Raw genomic sequence first — 25,669 nt, forward strand, 5'->3', positions numbered from 1 at the left:
CCTCTTCATCCACACTGCAGCTCGGATCTCGCACCTTCCGGCTTCCACCTGTCTGGCCCAATTATGGATGCACTCCGCGCGAAGCAGTATGTGGATGATGGGGAGGTTCATGATGCAGTAAGACGTTGGCATCGACGTCGACCAGTAGAGTGATACCACGTAGGTACACCGGCCCTTCCAGTAAGGTGGCGTAAACCCGTGGCATTGAGCGGATATTATGTTGAAAAATAGGATTTTGTAGCCAAAAGAGTGGGGAGTAGTAAACTGTACTGGAGTTCTGAATAAAACCAACCTGCTGTCAGAAAAAGGGTTGCATTACTTATTGAGCGCCCCTCGTAGCTAACAGTGAATAACTGTAATGCACAAGGGAGCGAAGTGATATGGAAAGGTAGTTTTTCGAGACGATATTCTTGGATAAATTCTTCAGGGACTTCTTACCGCGTAAGTACGTGCGTAATATCACGCTTTCGACGACTTCCTCCATCGTCATCGCCAGGACGTATTGGTATGCCATGTCATACCTTGTTTAGATGGCCGAATTACGTCTTGGTGACATCACGAAGTCACGGAACATTCGGTTCAAAAAAATGTTTGAAATGGCTCTCGCCTAGAACTTAGAACTAATTAAACCTAACTAACATCAGGACATCACACACACCCATGCCCGAGGCAGGATTCGAACCTGCGACCCTAGCGGTCGCTCGGTTCCAGACTGTAGCCCCTAGAACCGCACGGCCACTCCGGGCGGCGGAACTTTCGGATGCTACGAGAAATTATGTCGATGCCTATGATGGAAGAACATCGGTAGCGATACTTCATTAGATTGTCGATGGTTCAGTTTCTTTCTCTGCTACCTTTCAGCAAGAAGCGCCCGTTTCTGTGCACCAGTTCGAATATCTATATCGCCGCTGGTCATTCATTCTAGACGTAAATTTTGATTGTTTATATGCAACCACAAAAATACTTAAATATTTACCTAGTGATTTAAAATGTCAGGCAGGTAGTAAAGCTACCGGAAATAATTTCTTCCGTACAACTTACGTTCTATAAATGAATATTCTATTAAACTCTGGTGGCTCGTGTACTAGGGCAGACAAATATGTTCCCATATTTTATTGAATATGTGTCTCACTTGAAACATAAGCAGTGACAGAAACTAATATTTCATTTTTATTAAAATCAAACCACTATTACAACGAGTATTTCGTTCATGGACAGTATGCAACCATGTACACAAATATATGTAGTATATGTTACCTCTAAATAGAGTGCTACTACTAATTGTGGAACATGTAACTAACTAGCTACTCGGTAATTTTCAACAATGTATGGAAAACTGAAAATTATCAAGGAAAAAATCTACGTACGAAACAGTAATGAAATATCGTGAAACGATAACTGTTTCAGTGATTCAGTGAAAATATCGCTAATAGAAGAGAACAATAAAGACAGAAACAAGCTGCAGAAATGGGAGTCTTGATCAGTTTTCGGCGTTATACGAACGGATGTGTGGAAGCAACTCTTCGGCTCGTGTTAAGAAGAAAGCAATGTTGAAACCATATACAAAATTACATTACTATCCGCTGCAGAAAGAGGACGAGATATCTATAGGCTAAATAGAATATTGATTGTAACAGCAACGGAATGTAATGGCGTACAGCTTGATAGAAAAATATAGTAAATAAGAGGGCGTTAATTTGTTTTTTCAGAACTAACCGTCCCCAGTCCTCCACAATCATGGAATAACTTTTCGCATCGTCTCTTAATTTACCAAAGAAATTGGACATTAGTTTGAAGTAATTTTTACAGACTGTAAATCTTGTGCTGTGCTTTGCCTGTCTGACTAGTGACGTAATCGTCAGCAAAATTTTTCACGTGCAACATCTGTTGAAGTTTTCGAGTCACAGTGATTTTTATTGCTAGTTAAATGCTGTCCCTAAGGCGCCGCCGTCATTAAAAAAAATCGTGATCTAGAAACTATTAGATGTAGAGAATGGTGGGTTGTTGTAAAACGTTAAGCAGCTATCAGAGTTTTTTTTTATATCAGATTTGACCTCGAGTGAAACAAAATGGCGACAGACCATGAGAAGGGCAATGTGTCATCTGGTATGCGGAATCGATAATTGTGACAACGGTAATGTCGAATTGTCGACGCCAGTATGGGAGGGAACTACAGACAAAAGCAGCCATAATGAGGCGGCTCAAAAACTTCAACCACGCAGGCAGCGTCAAAGACGTTCCTCGAAGTGGACGTACACCTGTATTTCAAGCACGTGTTGACAGAAAGCAAGCTGCATTTCAATGAAGTCCCCAGAAGTCAGTTCGTAGCACATCATGCGAACTGCAGGAAACGAGTTCAACATTCCATAAAGCCATACAGAGTTAAATAAGCTGTTACGACGTCGTGCTTACAAAGTGCAAATGGTCCAAGCATTGCAGCAAAACGATAGTCCTCTGCGGTAAACATTCGGGTGTTAAATGCTGGCTTACATGGATACTGACAAGCACCTGAAAAAGTGTCTGTTTTCATATAGAGTAACGTTTCACAATTCTGAACACGTGAATCTCCACAACTTTTGGATCTGGGGCTCCGAAAACCCACACAACACACGTGGGCACATACGTGATTGCCCGAAGCTTAATGTTTGGTGTAGCCTAGTGTGCAGTAGAGTGGGCGGTGTATTTTTCTTCGCAGAGAAAATCATAACGGGATACGTTTACCTAGACACGCTCGAACGGTTTTTTCTACCATAGGTCGAAGAACTGTGGCCGTCCATCCACTTTCCTGTACGATGGTGCGTCTCCACATTGGACTCTGAACGTGGGGGTTGTGTTGAATGAGAGGTGGATGGGTAGTATGATGGTCTCATCGCATTGGCCCCTCGCTCTCCCGTTGCCATGCCATTAGACTTTTATTTGTGCGGTTACGTCAACGCTCGCGTGTACACAACATCAGTCGGTGACGTTGATACTCTTCGTGCACGAATCAGTGAAGCAATCAGGCCAGCAGATGGTGACCCGTTCGAGGACAGAACACGAATATCGCCTTGAAGTTCTACGAGCGACGAGTGGGGCACACACTGAAATTCTAGCATGACAGAAGAAAAATTTCGAGAGCTGCTAAGGGTTTCACATTAAAGAGTGACACTTTGTCTGCATTTGTAAAAGACTATGTCGTAATTGATTTACTGACTCATCATCGCCCATCCCAATCCGCTAAGGACGAAAACTTGAAATTTGGAGAGGTTGTTGATTTATATTGTAGGCATCGTTTAAGAAGGGTTTGTTCAAAATCCATTCCTAAAGGGACGAAAAAGGGGATGAAAAGCTTTTTGAAAATGTGTTGTTGTTAAGGCAATTTTAAAGCTAAATTGTAATTAATTTCTCAGTCATAAATAGAAAATAAATACATGTTTCAGCATTTTCGGACATTTAACCGCTACGGGGGCAAAATAGAGGTTGGAAGTCCTTTTTTGAAAATAAATCATTATTAAGAAATACTAAAGCATTTTTAAAGCTATATCTAAGAAAACTGGTCCTTGAATTATTGGTTGGAAATAAAAGAAGTACTTGTTCTGTGTTTTTGGAAATTCAGTCCCTAAAGGAGTGAAATGGGGAATGAAAAGTTTATGAAAATATTTCTTTGTGAAAGAGTTTCCAAAGCTGTATCAATAAAAATTTGTATTTGCCTTCTTTGTTAGAAACAAAAAAATGCGTGTTTCAATGTTTTTGGAAGTTCAACCCCTAAAGGAGTGAAATAGGTGATGAAACTTTTTAAGAAAATATGCCATTATATTAAAACGTTTTAAGCTAAATCTATGAAAATTGGTGAAATAAAGAAATATGCATTAGGGAATGAAATTTGCTATGGAAATATTACCACAAGGACTCAAAACGCAGGATTAATGAAAACCTCCGACTCAAGCCAGCCGAGTCGCGTTTTGGTCAGAAGCACTTTCGCAAAGGCCTATGGCCTCAATCAGCATGAAAAGATTAAAATCTGCTGCAATTTGTGAACAACATAAATATCCATTAAAGATAAAAAGCTGTGCTGTCAATACTTTCTACAAGACCGAAGAAGCGGGCGTTAGGCTGGTCTCTAATAGTTGAAAACCGGAACTTTATGGAAACTCAGTGTTTCTCTGTGACTCATTGTGTACGATCACTTTGGCTCCGCTGTGGAGACGTAAACACTGGAAGCAAGGGCGGAGAGCGGTATTCCCGCACATTATGGCCTGCTCTTGTTCAGCAGCCTTTTACTTCTTCCCTGGTTTCCCGGAATCACTTCCCGCAAATAAGCGGACGTCGCACAACCAGACCACAGCCCCTTTATCACCCTCGCTTGACTGGGCCCACCTGTCTGTAACAACCCCTACGTTCCCGGAACGTCTGGCTCCAACATTCCACGCTTTTTCTTCATCTCATTACATCTCTTCCTCAAATATAGCACTGCTGCGCTAATGAGTTAACGTAGCCCTTGGTACATTAATTCTTAAATGCTCTGTTTCTTAAATGTCCTTGATCACAAGAGCCTTTTCTGACATTTCCTATTTTCTAAGCACTCGGATGTGAAATAATATTGCCTGAACTGAAGTGAAATTCAACGGTTGAAACAACGACTTATTGCAGTTGTAAGAAGGGCCATATCTACATCAGTATTCGTTTAATGCTCCGAGTCTTGTAATGGAAGCAACTTAACGATTATCACCTGTTGCTATTTACATGTAACTGAATTACGTGACGTGTGTAAAATGAACTCACAGAATTTTCTGTTGTAATAACATTTATTATCATATTTTCGTGTAATAAGTTAATTACCGACTTCTGTGAAATTTTATGACGAAGCTGTCGCGGATTAATTGCAATTCAACCCTTAGAGTGCCACGACACGAATCTCTAGCTCAAGGAATTGTAGATGTTTCAGGAAGCAAGCAAACAGGAAGTGTCGTGAGAGCTGATTTATTACGCCGTTTTGCACATAAAAAGCTGCTATTAAAGTGTACTGTAACGGCGGCAGTGAAGGTTATATAGGTCCTTACAGAACAACTGTGTCATACACAACAGAAAATAACCAAGGCTCCAACAAACTCTACAAGATTCGGAAGTAAGTGCGATTACCATGTAAATGCTGAAGTACAGCGCACCACTATACACCAGTTTAGTCGCCTATATACGAAAACATAGCAGAAACAAACCAAATAATTGAATAGTGGTCATTATCAAATTGCACGTTATACCAAACATAGTGAAGTGACACGCTGAATTTTTAAATATCACTCAGACACGCCAGTTTTCATCAGCGATATTGCCCGCATCTCGTGGTCGTGCGGTAGCGTTCTCGCTTCCCACGCCCGGGTTCCCGGGTTCGATTCCCGGCGGGGTCAGGGATTTTCTCTACCTCGTGATGGCTGGGTGTTGTGTGCTGTCCTTAGGTTAGTTAGGTTTAAGTAGTTCTAAGTTCTAGGGGACTGATGACCATAGATGTTAAGTCCCATAGTGCTCAGAGCCATTTGAGCCATCAGCGATATTAATGAGTTATAGAAACAGAGGGAATCATGTGGCCGGCCGCGGTGGCCGTGCGGTTCTGGCGCTGCAGTCCGGAACCGCGGGACTGCTACGGTCGCAGGTTCGAATCCTGCCTCGGGCATGGATGTTTGTGATGTCCTTAGGTTAGTTAGGTTTAAGTAGTTCTAAGTTCTGGGGGACTGATGACCTGAGATGTTAAGTCCCATAGTGCCCAGAGCCATTTGAACCATTTTTGGAATCATGTGCTGTCATAAGAACTGTCATAGATAACGAACCGTCGCAAACTGCGAATACCATAATGCATCAGCTGCACAAATGACCAATGACGCATGTAAATTTTAGCCGGATAGGGACTCGAACCCAGGTTTCCGCTTAACGCGTATATGCATGATGTTGTCGTCTGGCAACACATACGGTATGGCTACATCGAGCAGACTGTGTTTAGCGTCAATATACTCCTACTGGCAGAAACAGTTCAAAATCGACAATCTTTGCTGAAGGTCGAGTGTGTGTAAACACACGCGATGCAACTGAAAAGATGAATTATTTCTGCCAATTACATCGCATCCAATCTGATTTTTATGGTTTATAAAACGATGCTTAATGACAGCACAGATTATGTTTCCATGTCTCTGTAACAGAACGATTAATACTTAATCACTATTTTCGGTTTGTTGCCGTACGCCCTACGGTTAAAATATTGAATAAATCAAAATTAAATAAAAAATTCTGTACTGAACGTCTTAGTAGTATTTTGCACATCAGATCCTACTCCTCGATATTTTTTCCACTGAAATTGGTTTCGTAAAAGGTCATGGAACGGAGCATTAACTTAGAACAGTTAATGAAGTACTATCTGAAAAAATCGGCAGAAACATTTAATCAGCTCTTCACAAGTTTTCAGGTAGGTGAGAGGATTGTTCATTTGCTTTAAATGTACACAAATGTAAAATTACGCACTACACAAAATGAAGAAATGTTGTATCCTATACCAACATCAAGGATTCACAAATAGAATCATTCAACTCACTGAAGTACAAGGGCGTAAAAATTTGATGGATAGGAAATGGAATGGAAATGAAATCATCGAAAGGCAATGTTGGCCGGGAGACCCCATGGGGGGTGTTCGGCCACCGAAATTGCAAGTCCTTTTTAGCTGACGCCACTTCGGCGACTTGCGAGTCAATGATGATGAAAAACGCAGAACACCCAGTCGTCTCGAGGCAGAGAAAATCCCTGACCCCGCCGGGAATACGAACCCAGGACCCCGTGCGCGGGAAGCGAGAACGCTACCGCAAGACCACGAACCGCGGACAGGAAATGGAATGATCACACAGATTCAATCGTAGGTAATGCAGGTGGCGTTTCTCTGAAGGACTTCAGGGAAAACGCAGTCAGTCTTAAAAGAAGACTTCTTATAAATCACTTGTGCGTCCTGTCTTAGAATGTTGCTTAGGTGTGTAGGATACATACCAAATAGGACTAACAAGGGATAGTCAATGTATACAAAGAATAGCGGTGCGAATGGTCACAGGTTTTTTTGACTCCGGAGGGAGAGGCACAGCACACACGGAGACATTTAATCAGTCATTCGTGTCTCTCTATCTACACGCGTGATTGGAACAGAAGAAAACCTAAAATGTGGTACCATACTAAGTACAGTCCTTTATGCACTTCACAGTGGATCGTAATGAGTGTAGATGTAGATATGAAACAATGAGCAGTCTTACTCCCCTGCTAATAACATTTTCAACCTTCATGCAGGCTTACTCGGTGGTACACTCGAGAGAGGTGTTAAACGTGGGGAAAGCACGCCAGTGTTTTTACCAGCGAATGTTTTCCATGCGGCTTGCGCTGGAGCCAGGAAAATGGGGCGAGTGAAACCCGGGTTAGCCGATGTCTTCAGGTCTGCCAGTAGCTCGGGTGGGCGCTGGACAGTCGTCGGCCGTCTTTTGTCGGCATCGCCAAGCGTAAACTGTCCCTGCACGGCCAAATGTTTGTCGTGTTCCCCTAGGCTGGCAGGGTGTTTGGGACCTCCGGAGGCCAGCCTGCGGCCTTGCAGATGGCGGAAGCCCTGGTCCTTTCGTCCGATCCTCTCCAGCTGCGTCTGCCCCCGTGCACTGCATCCACAACATGCCCCTCGTCCTTTCCTACAATGCCTCGAGTTACAGTCTTACTCCGGGAGAACGTGACAGCCAGCCAAAATGAATCCCACGTCCGATATCAGCTTCCACAAATAATTGTTGTACGCGCCGCAGCAACTGTTGACCGTGACACACATTTCGTTGCCTCCATGGGCACGAAGCAGAAGTCAGCTGCTTTGAAATGTTGTTTACGTCCATGCGGCGAAGTTCAGTTGCTCCCAGCTGCCAGACTGGTTTATTGCTTTTTGGGTGCTATATACCGGACCGTACCCCCCTCTGAAGGGAACACGGACAGAGCTTTCGGCACAAACCTCGAGGCTGCTTTAGTGCTGGCAAAACAAATGTCGTCGGACTGTTTAGTCCTTTCTTGAACTGCTACTGTTATTCGTGATCATAAATTCTTGGTGGTTTACAGTTTCAAGCCAGTCCCAATTGGCTCTTCTAAACAAATGTTAACCTAGTTTTTATTTCCCGCAATCCCCTGTTATACAATATAGAAATTTACTATTGAAATTTCGGGACAGCACTCCCCCCCCCTCCCCCCAAACACATAAATCTCGAGTTTTGACCACGAGGAGAAACTTCGAGAAATTAGAGCCAATAGAGAGGCCTACCGATAATCACGCACTATTCGCGAGTGGAACAGGGTTGGAGGGATCAGACAGTGGTACTGAAAGTACCCTCCGCCACACACCATTAGATGTCTTGCGGAGTATGATGTAGATGTAGATGAAATCAGGAACTTAGGCAACTCTAGTGATATATTCCGTGACAGCTGTTCTCTTTTATTGTTATCCGACTTGAAGTCCAAGGATGCCTCTTAGGCCCGCACTATGAGTAACTATATGAAAATAGGCTTGCTACATCTACATAATCCTCCGCAAGCCACATAATGATGTGTGGTGAAGGGGAGAATGATTGTCGGTAAGCCTCTGTATTGGCTTTAACTTCTCTAACTTTCTCGTCTTGGTCATTACGCGAGATGTATGTCTAAGGTAGTAATATGCTGACCGAATCATCCTCGAAACTGCTCTCTCGAAATTTCAGTAGTGCACCTCTCCGTGACACTCAATGCCTGTCTTGCACCGTCTGCCAGTAGAGTTTGTTGAACATCTCGTTAACGCTCTCGCGCTGATTAAGCGATCCTGTGAAGAAACGCGCTGCTCTTCATTGGGTCTTCCCTAGCTCTTCTATCATTCCTACATGTTAAGGATCCCTTGCCGGTGCACAATACTCAAGAATCTGTCGAGCAAGCGCCTTATAACCACTTCCTTCGTGGGTGAGTTACATTTCCTTAAGGTTCTTCGTATCAATCTGACACCTGCTTTTCCCACTACTTGCCGGCCGCTGTAGTTTTACGGTAGCGGACTTTTTTTCCTATGTATCCGCAATATGTTATACTTACTTACGTTCATGGTGAACTGCCAGAGCCTGCACCATATTTCAGTCCCCTGCAGAACATTCTGCAAATCGATACTGTCTTCTGACGTTGCTACATAGTTATAGACAACCACATCATTTGCGAACAGTCGTAAAGAACATCCGACGCTTTGTACGAGATCATTTGCATACACTGTAAACAGTAACGGTCCGGTAACAGTTCCTTGAGGTACTCTGGAAATTAACTTTACATCTGTAGATTTTGTTCCGTTAAGAGCGAGTTCTATCTACAAGGAAGTCTTGATTCTATTCGCAAATCTGCTCCTGAACTCGACAAGCTCTTTTTCTTTTTTTTTTTTTCCCACTACATGGCAGTGCGGGACGTTGTCAATATTTTCATCTGTGCCAACGGGAAGGAATGCTGGGAAATAGTAAAAAAACATCCAGTGTAATATCGCTTCATCTTCTTATTTATTTGCCCGAACCATCTAATCTTCAAATGGTTCAAATGGCTCTGAGCACTATGCGACTTAACTTCTGAGGACATCAGTCGCCTAGAAATTAGAACTAATTAAACCTAACTAACCTAAGGACATCACACACATCCATGCCCGAGGCAGGATTCGAACCTGCGATCGTAGCGGTCGCTCGGCTCCACACTGTAGCGCCTATAACAGCACGGCGAACCATCTAATCTGTTCAGTCTTACACATCTTCCCAGATAGAGCTGACAACAGCGCGAGTGAAAGAGAACCTCTCCGTTTCGCTGGCTGAGCACCCCTAGGGATCTCTGAACCTACAATCTTACACTCTCCCCTTCCCCCCCCCCCTCTCACTCTTTCTCTCCCCTCCTCCCCCCCTCTCTCTCCCCTTCCCCCGTCTCTCTCCCTTTCTCTTGTCTCTCCTTTTCTTAATCGCTTTTTTTTAATCTTTCTCAGTTTTCTTCTCTCTCTCTACCTTCATCCTCCACTGTTATTTTAATTCTATCCTATCCTGTCACCTAGAACTACAGGTCAGTCGACTGATATGTGGAGATGGAGAGAAGAGGATTAAATAGAAATCCTCCATCAAGTCATCCTGATACAGTTCTTCGCCAGTTCTCAAAACCATTTCATACGTTGTCTAGATCTCTTCAACGAGCCTACTGTCGTGTCCCTACCACATCTTTGTCCAATTACCTACCGCTGTCCACCTATTTCTTTCTTTCTTTCTTTCTCTCTCTTTTTTACGTCATTAGCATCTCAGTCGCTGTTGTGTATCCAGTTATGAACACAAACACGGGAATAACATCGGAAGAAAACGGCCAAGAATATGTGGGTAAGGTGCTGTAGAAGATGGTGACGGCGGTGGATCTACACTCGTTTATATAACATGATCAGAGATAGTCCGAAAAACTAGTAAGGGTTTTCCAGGGAAGGCTCTGCACAGAAATAATAGTTAAGAAAAAAATTCGATACGTTGCGCCATTTCCGAGTTATAATAGCATTAAAGTTAGCCAATCAGGTTGATGGGCGAGCAAATTCAAGCAAACGCTAAAATGCAATAATGCACAGACATCTGTGGGTGCGTGAGTTACCACTTGTTCAAACGTTCATTCCCATTTAAAATGAGACGTTTTCGGAAGTGATAAATTTAAGCTATGTGAGCAAAATCGTCGTAAAAAACTGACAGTACTTATATGTCATTTATAAAATAATAAATATGACAAAAGGGCATTAGTCCCAAGATGTTTAAGATAAAGAAATCTGTGATGGCGAGCCACTAAGGGCTGCTCGTTACTTGCGTGGTGCAAACTGTCAGTCTTTTACAATGATTCCGTTCTTATACCGTATCATACGTTTTTAGTCATTATTCTGTGACCATGTTATAGAATATAGACCATTCTTTGTTTTAAATTCTGAAGAAGACACTCCTAGCAGTGTTGAAACCAAGTTAATTTGTTAAAAATAGTGACCGAGGGCTGTTTTTCTTTCAGTTGTAATATACAGAACGCATGTTCATCCACAAAGGAAGTTGCTTGAAGGTTGTTCGATAGAGAGCGAAAAAGGTAAAAATCCGAGGGCGCAAGATCAGCTGAATAAGATGGGTGCGGAATGGCTTCCCAACCCAACTCCTGTATAGAGTTTTTTGTCAGTCTAGCAGAATGCGGGTTGTCGTTATCGTGCAGTAGCATCGCACTGACGTGGATCATTGCGGATTAATGCGTTTAACCGATACTCATCAAACTCCAAAGGTCTTCCTGGGCGTGGAGCGTCGCTCTAATTTAAAAACGATCCTCCTTAAAGCGAGAAAACCATTTTCTTGTTGTGCTCTGTCCAATGGAATTATCCCCATACACGGCGCAAATATTTCTAGGTGCCTCCACTGCTGTCACTTCTCTCTTGAACTCAAACAGAAGAATACGTCGGAAAGGGTGCGATTTTTTCACTTGGCACTCCATTTTCTAGAGTCCACTATCTGCAAATGGCAATACGTAACTCAAATAGCAACAGTGGACTACAAATAAAAAATGACAATCGATAAATAAACCACTAGCAACTGGAATAGCAACATGCAAAACAAAACCGCTAAGAACTTATGCACCAACCTAATACTTGTTAGTCTAAGCTGCTACCGTAGTTTATGTGCTGATGCCCCTTATACGCCAGGAATAAGATCTCTCGCAGAACTTTTTGGACAGACGGTGTATACGAAAGTGTGGAGCTGTGAATAGTACTGGAGAGGACAGAATAGGATGACAGAGGGTTATGTAGCACAGAGTACGGTGCGCTGCAGCCATAGCAGAAGCAAACCAGCGTAAGGTTTAACTAGGTTTTGATCTGTTAAAGAGCCTGCCCAACAGGGAAGTGCCAGGCCACCCCCACCGTCAGCCCGCCGTGGCAGGGGGACCGCGGCAGGAGCAGGCTGGCCGCCCTGCCCCAGTCCCGAGGGCTGAGGGCTGATGTCGGAGGGGTGGGCGACGCCCTTCAGAAGGGCGGCCGCGCGCCCGCACGCGCTGCGCCTGTCTGTGTGAGCCCGTGTCTGTGTTGTGTGTGCGTGTGCCCGTGCGTGCGGGAACGCCGGCAGAGGCCTCGAGCGAGGCTACGCTACCCGGAGCTCCCCTCCTGCCTTACCTTGGTAGCAAACCGGCGAGAACCGCCGCTGCCACCGCCGCAGCCACCGGCTCCGACCCTACCTGTCTAACGGCGAGCGAGCCGTCGCAACGCGACGCTCCAAATAATATCTGCCGACAGCGCGGCCTGTTTGCTCTGCTACAGCGCTCGCTGGAGGTCTTCCGCAGGTGGTTGAAGGCCTCGTGTGTCCGTTCGGAGGCAGGCAAAATAAGCTCGGGAGGTGGCCCATCACTCACGTTTCCGGCGACTTTTATGATCAATAGGGCGGATAACGTCAGCAAACGCCCAGAGACGGGGAGAACAGGCTGTAGTTTCAACTCTGCAAACTCGCAATACACTGTCAGAGATGCGGAGTGGGTCTTCTTGTTAGCAGATAACTTGTTTGCAAGCGAACTGCCGTCTTTGACGACAGAAGTCGGTGGCTTTGCAAGCTGAAAACTAGTTAACGAGAAAACTTAATACTAAATTGTAGCCCTTTTCGAAAGAGAGCATATCTCTTCAATAGGTTGTTACTTATTTACATGTTCATTAGATCGTTTGAAGATTCATTTATCGAAATGATGTGGAACGATTCAGTTTACAGGATATGTATAGAGGATTAGATTTAACATTAATGAACACATTATTTTTTTAGTCCTATTCATGCAACAACATTTAAAAACAAGTAGTTTTTTTAGAAAGATGCCAATTTTTATGTAGAAATTCGTCAATGTGATAGAAGTTGTCCAGGAGAAACGATTGCTTGCGACCTATCGGACACTTTATGTTATGTGACAAAAGATCAAAAGATTTTTGTTGATGCATATTGAAGTCCTTTCACTGGAAGATTTAATAATTGATATGGCTCTGAGCACTATGGGACTTAACTTCTGAGGTTATCAGTCCCCTAGAACTTAGAACTACTTACACCTAACTAACCTAAGGACATCACACACATCCATGTCCGAGGCAGGATTCGAACCTGTGATCGTAGCGGTCGTGCGGTTCCAGACTGTAGCGCCTAGAACCGCTCGGCCACTACGGCCGGACTAATAATTGATAGTGAAGTTCATTTCTCCCTCTGGCGCTATATGTATGGACATCACTGTTGCTCTCAAATTTTGATGGATTATTTATAACGAATTTCATTAGCGGATATATTATGTATTGTGAAGGTGCGGTCAAAATGCCTAGCTCTTGAAGATGTACCTACATGACGTCCATGGGTGAGAACTACATATTATTCTTACAGTTCGCTTTTCTGCGGTCAATACTTTCTTTAACGTCCATGGATCAACATATTACTCTTACAACTCGCTTTTGCGCAATCAATACTTTCTTTCTAAGTGATGAGTTACCCTAAAACATTATTTCATAAGAAATTATTGAGAGGAAGTGCGCAGAATATTGTCGGGACGTTAATTCGTTTGTTTCCAAGATTAGCAATAATTGTACGAAGAGCAAAAGTAACGCAACTGTTTGAAAAGCCTGCTAATACACATGTTACAGTTCAAGTTTTCATCAGTTTGTACATCCAAAAATTTGGAGCATTCTACCCTGTTTACTGTGCTACATCAGTTGTTGGCATGACTCTACGTGCTGTATAGAACTGAATATAGTGTTTTTTTTTCCTTTTTCTTTTCTTTTTCGTAGCTTAGGAAGGGTCCATTTTCTGAGAACCACTTAATAATTCTTTGGAAAATATAATTTACCTTATCTTCCGTTGATTTCTGTCTAATGTGATTTATTATAACACTAGTATCGTCTGCAAATAGTACCAATTGTGCTTGTTAAATGTTAAATGGAAGGTTATTCAAATCTGTAAGGAATAGGAATGGACCAAAAATTGGACCCTGCTGGACTCCCTTTGTGGTTTCTAGCCAGTAACTAAAATTTTCTACCCTTTCCTATATTGCTAGAATTACTCAGTGCAACCTTTTGTATTCTGTTTGTTAAGTATCATTCAAACCAGTTGTGTGTAAAGCTGTTAGTCCCATAAAACTTGAGATTTTGTAAGAGAGTAACATGATGTACACGCTATTTCTAATTACGCTTCGCAGTTACCTAATTTCAAGCTCATTCGAGGTTGTCAAGCAAACACACCAAAACGAAATTTTTTCATACTGCAGTGACTGCTCCAGTTGGTGTTATGTCATTGAGGTTTAGCTAGTTCTTACGTTCGCTTTACGCGTTACTCAGATTTACATGTCTGAAGTTATTATGCTGTTCTTGCCATTAGCACAGAGTCTAGTTTGATGCATTTCTCCATTTTGTTATCTTTTTTTGTGTAAGCCTCTTCATCTCTGCATGGGTACTGTACACAATGCCCACTTCAATCTGTTTATTCTATTCAAGACTTGGTCACCATCTACACTTTTTACCCCCTCCCCTCCTCACCACATACACACACTCTTCCCTCCATTACCAAATCAACTGCCCCTCTGCACGTACCCTGCAATGCCCTCTATCAACTTATTCCTCATGTTGGTGTAGTTGATCTATGCAGCTTTTTTCTCCTAAATTCTGTTCATCAACTCTCAATTACTTCTCTTGCCACCATCTATGCATGATTATCCTTGTGCCTATTCATTTACCTTGACATACACCTTTGCTGTTGAAATACTGACAGATTTGGGAGTCTCTCCGATAATTTTCACGTACCTCTTAACATCGTTCGAATTTCCAGACTGTGTATGTTTTACCTCTTTCTCATTTTGCTATACACATTATTACAGCGTTTCTTTTACGTCTCTTGAGACCGACTTTTTATTGTAAGCAGAAAAGCTGATGCTCATTCCCAACTAGTATCTAAACTCTGTGTTTGTTTTCCATTAACTGACAATGAATTTCATCGTTTCCATCTGTTATGGTAAATTCCCATCTTCGGCTGTTTTAATATCACAGCTAAGAAAAAATGACCTACAGACGGCCCTAAACATGTGAATGTACTCATAATGTTCGTGATGCTGTTTACCTGTTATTTGAAATACAAGGAGGAAAATCGCGCATGCACCCCAAGAAATTTGAGTTTTTACGACATTATGAAACTGCCATACGGTACATAACTTTTCTTCCTGCTTACGTTCTCGTCAGTAAATATCTCTGTTTTTCTGGCATCAGAACTACTTGAATCAAACGGCGCCGTGTTATATAATTCATTCGCAGTCATCTCGAAATCGTGGTATTGACGTAAACAACTTTTTAAGAGGTGATATTGAGTTTACAGGCACTAGAATAGTTATGCATTGTTATCCCCAAATGATTGTCAGAATAAATAAATACATACATAGCGTGCAGCTAGATGTCACTGCTACGCAACAGAAATTCTAGACCAAACCACCGTAGTATGTGTCAGTAAAGGCGGTGATGTAACCGGTTTTGTTTCGTCGCCTGTACCCATTCATCAAACTGCATCATTGAGAGTACGTTGCCAGAACTGATCGGCGTTGTGTCGGTTTACTGTGTAAAGTTGGGATCAAAATGACCTAGCTCATGAATGACAAGGAGTTGCGTTTGGTGTAAAGGAGCTATAAATATCGACAGACTTGCTGTATAGTTTTACACTTGAACAGATATGTGCAACCGGAAATGTAGCGCTCCATGCTGCATGTGGTAAGAGCTGTATCCCAACATTCAACACAGAACCAATTTTATGTCTGGCTTCTACACCCTCACAGTAATAGCTTTTGTTTTTCATTGTTTCTTTGTGACAGAAGAGAATGGTAGGGAAAATCAGCAGAAACCAGTATTATTTCTGTACATTATACACATCTTTTTTCTTATGAGAAGAAATATTAGTTTTTGGGGTTGCATTTGTCTCGTCATTTGACGCTGGAAATTTTCCAGCTATTGTCAATGTGAGCGGTGACTGACTTCTGAATAAAATTCGAGGTTTTTTATTTCGCATGTCGCATGATAAACGGTGAGTACAGGTGCAGAACAGAAGAAAATGAACTTTTCATAAAACAGTCCTAAGTATGGGTTAATTGGCTATTCTGAATGTACTAAGTCGCTTTTTCTGTTCTAGAATATTTCGTAGCGAGCGCTCTACAGAAGACTAGTTCAGCCGTCTTTCGCAGCTTGTTGCAAGTTGCCATTTAGCTGTTTCACTTGAGTAAAACTGAATGATATTTAGAGCACCCGTGAATAACTATTTAATATTAACACATTGCTTAAACATTGAAGGACTTACTGACGACTTCCCATTTCATAAGATTCATATTTCTGGCAGTTAAGACGGAGATTACAGACAATCGTAAACATTGCAGATCCCTGAGCACTGTTCTAAAACGGAAACGATGTTATCACATATAAGACAGTAAACTAATTGCAGCTGCGATCAGATTTGAAAAATAGATAGAAAAAATACAGGTAACGTATAGGACTTCCTGAGCTGAAATATATTTCGTGATAACCTCATTGTCTTTCTCGGCGAGTAGACATTTTGCTTGAAGATCATGGGAGCGACACTCATCGAAACGTCGCGCTGCTTCGACGAACTCACTGGACTTGAAACACGAGAGCTTTATACTGTACCATCTGACCACCCAGCGTTGCCCGGCTATGCGTTTATCCAACTGTAATAGGCGATCTCCTTCCCCTTCTCTGTGTCTATCTCCTCGAATCTCTCTGTCCACCTCCTCTTCCTCTCTCTCTGTCCGTTTCCTCCTCAATGCTTCCTACGTCCATCTCCTCATCCCTCTCTCTCTCTATTCATCTCCCACTTTTCCCTTTCTCTGTCAATTTCCCCCCTCTCTCTCATCTATCCGTCCATCTCCTCCCCCCTCTTCCCCCCGTATCTCTGTACTCATATCTTGCTTCCTACACTCTGCCTGTTCTTCTCGTCCTCCCTCCTTCTCTCTCCACGTTATCATCCCCACCCAAATAGTAGGTTGCTGGTTCTTACATCTATAGTATTTCTTTCCAGATAGTATATAATTCGTGTACAAGTTTGGTTGAAATCTATCCAAAGGTTTTGGAGGAGCTTTTCACCCTCGGCTTTGCCGGCATACGCACATACCGCATATAATTCAAATATATATAACACATATTTCATATGCATCTCCAGCGCATTTCTCCCTGCAGCTTCGTTCTCAAGCAGCTCAATGTTTATGACGTCGTATCTCCTGAGCTATGCGTCGTACATCGATATAATTTTGTAGATACGTTCAGAGGCGTATGTCGATACTGTCTGCGAAATGTGTTGAGAATAGAGTTAGTAACAAATACGTAATACATTTAAACGACATGCATGATGCGCCAGTTTCTCATGCATCCCATGTTTATGACGTCATATCTCCTGAACTGTGTGTAGTACAATGATATAATTATGCAAGTACATTCAGTAGTGTACATGAAAACTGTATGCAAAATCTATCGTGAATATAGTCCCCAGGAAAGAAGTAATAAATTAAAACGTCATACCAGATGCGGCAGTTCTATTGCTGTACGTGAACAACGAATATGTTGTAAGCGATAAACCTTTTCCCTTTTATTAATTTGTGGTGGATACCAGCGAGAAAAAGTTTCATAAAGGTTTGAAATTATGTGGAAAGTTTGTTGCAATTCACTAAGTGCCCTCACTATCAAATACTGGATAAATGAAGTCTGGGTATTCTCGCGTCGTAGGCTACACTTCTTTGTCACCTCCACCCCCACCCCTTCGATGGGTAGGGGGTAGGTGGTTCTTACCTCCACAGCGATTCTTTCCAGACAGTAAGTTTGGTTGAAATCGCTCCCGTGGTATGGGACATGGGGAACGAACATACATAGATAGATACATACATACATTCATATACAAGTACTAACATCCATTTTTATAATATGTTTGGATTATACGATATTATAACAGGCGCCGGTCGTTGTGGCCGAGCGGTTCTAGGCGCTTCAGTCCGGAACCGCGCTGCTGCCAAAGTCGCAGATTCGAATCCTGCCTCGGGCATGGACGTGTGTGATGTCCTTAGGTTTGTTAGGTTTAAGTGGTTCCACGTCTAGGGGACTGATGACCTCAGATGTTAAGTCCCATAGCGCTTAGAGCCATTTGAACCATTTTTTATACCAGGCATTTAAGATTTTTTGTTACCTTCTGGTATCTAAGTTCGCTTGCTAATAGCTTCAAAACTGCCCAAATACTGTTTCTTAAGATGGTTGATTCGTTAAGTCTGAGAAATGAAACTGAATTATGAATAAACCTCCCGGCCTGTAAAAGATATTCCACTTCGTACATGAAGAAACAAACATGCTTTACTGAAGGAAGAAGGGTTAAATACAACCTTTCAGTTGAAAAAAATTAGACGAAAATGCCAAAGGACTCCCATGTAGCGCTATAGGGTAAACATAGGAAAATTTGAAGCCCACACTTTCAAATATTCGCTGATCCATCAAGCTCCGGTAATGATTCTGCTCCTTAGTTCCAAGTGCCCCCTCCTCTTTCCCGCCACGAAAAAGAGCAAATTAGTTACAGTCTCTTGCGGAAGCACACGATTATGTTACTCATTAATAAAATGTAAAATTCGGAGCAGGCTGCTTAATTCAGAGATGATTGTAGAAATAAGAGTAGAAACGAAGTTAACGAGCAGTGGTCTCACGGGACTTAAGACGAAAAAGAATAGTGTTACCACCTACGTATTTTCGCACGTTACTCGTCCCACTGCAAGAATACTACATCTGCAAAAAGCTACTGCATGCGGAACACTTCGAGGCTCCGGGTATATCATCACATCTACTCAACGTGATATAAACGTAATCGCGGTCGTTTCGTGAACAAGAGTCTGTTGCATGAAGTTTGCTGCCGTTTTACTCGCGGTGGAAAGGACTTGGCATTCACTTGGAAAACGCTCTGCGCAATCTGAAGCGGGTCCTTAATTTCCAGCAGAATTTCCGATTTGATAACAGTCATCGTAGTCAAACAAAAAAAAATTATACTTGGAACATCCATATGCCATAAATATATGGTGTGTATGTAATTTATCTAAGAGAGAAGCTTATAAAACACTTATAAACCGAGTATTGAGTATTGACCAGTAGTCTGGAACACTTGCAAAGCTGGATTAATAGAAGAGAGAGAAATATCCAATGAAAAGCGACAAGTTTCCTAATATGTTCGTTAGTAACCGCGAGAACGTTACGGAGATGCTCAACAAACGCCAAGGGTACACGTTACAAGAGAGGCATCGTGCATTACGAAGACGTTTGCCGTTGAAATTGCGAGAGCATATGTTCCAAGAACAGTCACTATACATACATCTTGTGAAATGACAAAACGTGAAATTCAGAGAAATTAGGGCTCATTCGGAGGTTTATCGATAGTCATTCTTCCCACTCACCATCCGTGAATAGAACAGGGGAGGGAGGATGGTTCAAATGGCTCTGAGCACTATGGGACTCAACTGCTAAGGTCATTAGTCCCCTAGAACTTAGAACTAGTTAAAACTAACTAACCTAAGGACATCACAAACATCCATGCCCGAGGCAGGATTCGAACCTGCGACCGTAGCGGTCTTGCGGTTCCAGACTGCAGCGCCTTTAACCGCACGGCCACTTCGGCCGGCGGGAGGGAGGAAGCTGACAGTGGCATCACAAGTACCCTCCACCGCGCACCTTGAGTGGACTTGCGCAGTGTAGATATAGATGTATAACAATACCGGAGAGCTGGGCATTCGAACCCGCAGAGGGGCGAGGATACACGATTTTGTATCAATTCTTTGTTAGACTCCGAGTTCAAAGGTGGGATTCGATACCTGATGGTCACATTATTTTGTTCAGGGCTCCAGAAATACTTTCTGGCAAGTAGAATGCGAGTTCAGATCAGAAGGCACAAGTACGGCTTTGTTCTGGACATTGCTCGTACACATTTCAACGCGGCGAAAAATAAACAAAGGCGGTGACCGACTTGAAACAAAACAAGGGAATAGCGGCAAGCGTGCGGTTTCCGTCGATCACCTTGAGGCCGGAGCGTTCACCCCGGCGTGGCGAGGCGAGGCGCAGCCACGCCATCCCCTCCACCGCGACACACACACACACACACACACACACACACACACACACACGTTCGCACGCTCTTTGCATTCTACGGGGCCAGAGACGCCGGACGGCTTCCTCAAGAATGTCGTCCTTCAGGTCATCCGATACGCGTGCGTCTGGCGCGCCAGACGCACCGCGAAATTCTGTTTTGTTTTTTTCCTCGTCCTTTTAAAATTTCTTGTAGCGCTACACTAATTTCACCCTCGCTGGTAATACTTGGAGCGCAGTCTTCTACACAGCTGCGCGGTTGCGTTTTAACACTTTGTTATTATTTATTTGTCAAATAACTCGGTAATGTTGACGTTGACATTCAGTGGACGCTTCAGCTTTCCAAATATTACAGTCAACAAAACTTTCTCAAGTTGTGAAGAAATATACAAAGTCTGGAACACGTTATTAACGTTATTAAATGTTGTATGCATTTTAGGCTGTTTCAAATGAAACTTCTACATCTACATACAGCATATAGTATTCCGCAAGCCAGCGTATGGTGCGTGGCGGATGGTCCCTTGTACCACTACTAGTAATTTCCTTTCCTGTTCCACTCGCAGACAGAGCGAGCAAGAAACGACCGTCCATATGCCTCCGTAGGAGCCCCAATTTCTCTTACCTTCGTAGTTTTTACGCGAAATGTGCGTTGGCGGGAGTTGAAACATTCTGCAGTTAGCGTTTAACGCCGATTCTCTAAATTTCGCCTTTCCTCCTGGGATTCCCATTTGAGTCCCCAAAACATTCCTGTAATACTCGCGTGCTGATCGAACCTACCGGTACCAAACCTAGCAGGTGGGGATCCCAAACACCTAAACAGCACTCAGGAACGGGTGGCACAGGTGTTCTATATGCGGCCTCGTTTGCAGATGACACAGACTTTTCTAAAATTCTCTCAAAAAATCGAAAGACGACCATTCGCTTTCCCTACGTCATTACATGCTCATTCCATTTCATACCGCTTTGCAACGATACCCGTAGGCATTTAATCGACGTGTCTGCGACAAGCAGCAGATTACTGTGTTCGAACCTTACGGGGTTGTTTTTCCAACTCGTCTGCATTAATTTACATTTCTCTGCATTTAGAGCTAGCTGCAGTTCATCACACCATCTACAAATTGTGTCAAGTTCTCTTGTATCCTCCAAAAGTCACTCAACGACGACACCTTTTCGAACACCACAGCAGTATCAGCAAACGGCCGCAGATTGCTGCTCACCCTGTCCGGAAGATCATTTATACCCTTCTCTCTGACGAACACTCGCCGTCGAGGACTACGTATTGGGTCTATTACTTAAGAAGTCTTCGAGCCATTTACATGTGTGGGAATCTACTCCGTACGCTCGTACCTTCGTTAACAGTCTGCGGTGGGGCACGGCTTCAAACGCTTTTCGGTAGTGTAGGAATATGGAATGTTGTTGCCCTTCTTCCATGGTTCGAACGATATCACGTGAGAAAAGGGCAAGCTGTTTCTGTCTTCTTCAATACCTCGTGTCACAGGATAATGAGAGAAGTGCTTCAGTCAAATATTTTCTATAGTGTTTGATTCCGTTGAAATGTATTTTCGTTTATTTTGGAGGTAGATTAACTTATCTTCTGACTCTTCCGCAATGTTCCTCATATGTCAAATATGAACACTTCATCAACACACACTTCCGTTCTCAATATTCCTGTTCAGTGACCACAGACATAAAGGTACAGATTTATTAAGCTGCAAGTCTAATTCCAGTGTTTCTAAGTAAATTATTGATTTAATTCATTCTTGCACTCTACGTAAAGACACATTATATGTATAGTAGTAGACTTGGAAAGCGCTCTATTAATATAAATGAGGACTTCACGACACTGCAACAGCCGTTCGATCAAGCACATCACTCGATTTATTTCGTCCTTTTTCTGCCTAATATGTGCATCGTTTAGGTTTCTTGGTTTCATGAACCTCCGGTGTCTCACAAACACCGATACTGTCGATTTCATCATCTCACCCATTTTTATGAACATCGACACTCATTTGAACGATTCTTTTATCGGAATGATGTGGCACCAGTCAGTTAAAAGGATATGCAGTATATAGATGGGTAGCGTTAACATTAACGAACACATTTTTTAGTCCTACTCATGCAACTATACATAAAAACAAGTTTTTTCCATGCCATCAGGTTTTAAATAGAAATTCGTTCATGGAATAACAGGAGTATTCCAGAAGAAATTATTTTAGGTTAGATTTAAAACTTGATTTACTACCTGTCGGATATTTTATGTTATTGGGAAAAAAATTAAAAAATTTTTGTTGCTACATATTGAACTCATTTCTAAGCCAAGACAGCTTTAAAAATGGGTAACAAAGGTAATTTTCGCCTCTACTGTTGCAGGTATGGACGTCACTGTTGTTCTGAAATTTGTTTACAAGAAAAGAGCATTGTGATGTAATTAATTTTCGGTATTAGGGGGAAGATGCTTTAGTGTTTCATAACGATAAGGCCCAATACTGAAAACTAATTATGACACTGCCCGTGGAAGACTCCGAATTTGTGAAACTGCATTGGTTTAGAAATGCCCTTTTTAGAAGCCCATTCTTGATTTCTAAAATCGCAATACTATTTCTAACTAGAAAATTAATGTATGGTTCTACTTACGCTTTCTTATAGTTAAGCGATGATGCATTTTAATTTGAAAAAGTCGCAAATATTTTCCTGTTTGACGTAGAATCCAGTGACCTGATCTTTGGCGTCCTTGGTACATTGGAGTCAAGGTCACTATACCCGTTTCATGCTACAGCCCATTTTATGTTATAGCCGCCACTATGGCCTACCCAGATTTTTCGATTTCTCTGTCTTGTTTCTAGCTGTTCGTACCGAGCGGATGGCGCACTCGGGGCAACACCGACTGAGATCCCCCTTGTAACTACTCTTACTTCAACTGAAGATGCAGTGCTAAGATCCTTAGCGATATACATTTTCGTGCATTGTGATTTATCAAAAACAAAAATATTGGGAAAATAGTTGCAGAAAAAGGAGTTTGGTGTATGAACAAAGTTAACTTCTTCTGTGAGCAACAATTAAGATCTCTGGTTGCGTTTACGACCTAGCCGTCAGTTTTCCTTGCGGAAAACATCTGTTCACAATTACGAAAGTGCAATTTAATTTGACACACTCAAAAACATTTACAAAATACAATGAACGCTAATTTTGATTTTGTTACAGCTTCTTCCATAGAACTGTTTAAGTGTGTTACATAGCGAATACACCCAGGATACGTAACTTTACCTTATAGTGACAAATTAGTTTAAAAAGCTAAATAATAGAAGATTGTACCACTATTGTGCTGTTCTCCTTATCGGATACCAGAGATACGCTCGCGTAAGAAATAACTGGCGTGATTAAATTAACGCACGTGCAACAACAAAGGAGACGGGATGCCGTCCGGTCATCGAGATTTAGGTTTCCCTAAATTTATTAAGGCGATCTCAGGGCTGGGTCCATTGAGGCCCAGTCCTCTCTGCTGGAGCTGGTTCGATGTCCAGGGCTATCAGTATGATAGCTGACTTTCGTATGTGGTGTTATTATTGTTGTACTCGTACCATAGTTATGGAGTAAGAGGGACTGAGGCCTGGCTGGTGGCCGCTCTGGGTCGAAACTGCAGTCGACCCTCCACGCTCATCTGACCATCTCCTGGTCATTTGCGTAGTGTGCGCATTGTACGTACTTGTGGCGCTATTTGTCCATCTCCTCCTTCCCCCTTTGTTTGTCTGTCTCCTCAGCGTCCCCGCCTGTCCACGCATTCTCCCTCTCTCTCTCTCTGCTCAACTCCTCCACCTCTCTCTTTCTCTCCTCCTCCTCCTTCTTCTTAGCCCATCACCTCCTCTCCCCCTCTATTTCCCCATACCACTCTCTCTCTCTCTCTCTCTCTCTCTCTCTCTCTCTCTTTCTCTCCGTCTCCTCCCATATCTGTGTCCGCTCTCCCTTCCCCACCCCCCTCTCTCTGTCCATCCCTTCCTCCCCTAGTTCTCTCTCCGCGTTATAATCCTCACCCCAATAGGAGGTTGCTGATTCTTACCCCCACAGTATTTCTTACAGATAGTAAACACTACGTGTACCACATTTGGTTAGAAAGGATCCAGGGATTTAGGGGGAGTTTTTTTATATGCAGCTGTGTCCGCATACGCACATGTCACATATATTCAATATATCTGACACGAGTTTTTACACATATTTAACCTGTAGGTTTAGAAAATTTCGCACTGCAGTTTCGTTTTCACGCAGCTCAATGTTTATGACGTCGTATCTCTTGAACTGTGTGTCGTACAATGATGTAATGTTGTAGGTACATTCAGTGGCGTGTGTGGATACTGTCAGGGAAATGTGTAGCGAATAGAGTTCTTAACAAAGAAGTAATAAAAATAAACGTCATACCTGATGCAGCAGTTTTACTGCTTGAATAGAGGATTTGTAGTAAGCGATAAAGTTTCTCAGCAAGACAATGTTTCATAAAAGTTTCGAATTATGTACAAAGTTTGTTGCAAGTCACGAAGTGCTTTGATTCTCAAATACTGGATGAAGGAAGTCTGTGTATGGGCGCGTCGTGGGCTACACTTTTTTTCCACCCCCACCCTTTCGTAGATAGATGGTTCTTACCCCTATATAGTAAATGTGGTATGTACCAACTTCGGCTGAAATGGGTCCAGTGGTTTAGCAGCTGAAATGCAACATAAATATATACATTTTATAATATGTATGGATACGAGGTTACACATTGTTATATCATGTGTACTATCTAACGTCAAATGAAAATGAAATTTTGTTGGTCTCTCTACGGGATGAAACAGGACTTTGGGGTAGGTCCTAATGAATTCTACTACAACATCTGGCAAGACATGAAATTTGAAAGCAAGGTATCGCGCTACAACATAATGTCGAAACTGCACTTTATTTCAAATAATAATAGTAATTACACGTTTACATACATAAAAGCTGTAACAACAACGGTAGATGTCTTTGCCTGCTTTCTCGCCACCAAAATGAACCAATATTAATACTGTACCAGAATGTGATTAAGCAATCCGCTATCTCTCCAAGCTATACATTCCACACCCGCTGTACTATTGTGAGTTGCGCTACTGGAGTGAAATGAAATCAAAAGGTGTCGCAAGTGCATCGGTTCAGGCGTCGGCAGCGACGGCGGTGGCGACGACGGAGAGGGGCGCGGGCTGGAACTGGCGCAGGATGTTGGCGATGATCTCGAGCGGCTCGCGCGCCGCCGCGGCCGGCTCGTCCTGCAGGCGCAGCGCCGTGGCGCGCACCTGCTGCACGAACATCTGCAGCGGCGGCCGCTCGCCCTCCTCGTGGAACCAGGCGCGCGGGAACGTCGCCACGATGGAGGCGCTCTTGCGCGCCGCGTCCGCCGGCGTGCACGCCCGCAGCGCCGTCAGCAGGTACCGGTTCAGCAGCATCGTCACGGACACCTCCTGTCGGCAAAACACGACAAAGGGGAGTGGCGGAGACTGCGGAAAGCTGCGTGGC

At 43.0% G+C, this 25,669-nt stretch overlaps 2 protein-coding genes across 3 annotated transcripts in view; one reads left to right on the forward strand and one right to left on the reverse strand.

Annotated features, from left to right (window-relative positions):
* LOC124716905 overlaps nucleotides 1-25,669 on the forward strand; it is an 811,449-nt gene that overhangs the window by 684,687 nt on the left and 101,093 nt on the right. The window lies entirely within an intron of this gene.
* Nucleotides 25,058-25,669, reverse strand: part of LOC124716889 (PAX3- and PAX7-binding protein 1) — a 173,401-nt gene continuing 172,789 nt past the window's right edge. For both annotated transcript variants that reach the window (XM_047243446.1, XM_047243454.1), the window contains exon 3: nucleotides 25,058-25,614. In XM_047243446.1, the coding sequence (XP_047099402.1) occupies nucleotides 25,309-25,614 (306 nt within the window). In that variant the 3' untranslated portion in view covers nucleotides 25,058-25,308. The remainder of the gene's footprint in view (nucleotides 25,615-25,669) is intronic.

This window comes from Schistocerca piceifrons, chromosome 1 (genome assembly GCF_021461385.2).
Source record: "Schistocerca piceifrons isolate TAMUIC-IGC-003096 chromosome 1, iqSchPice1.1, whole genome shotgun sequence".
Classification (NCBI taxonomy): domain Eukaryota; kingdom Metazoa; phylum Arthropoda; class Insecta; order Orthoptera; family Acrididae; genus Schistocerca; species Schistocerca piceifrons.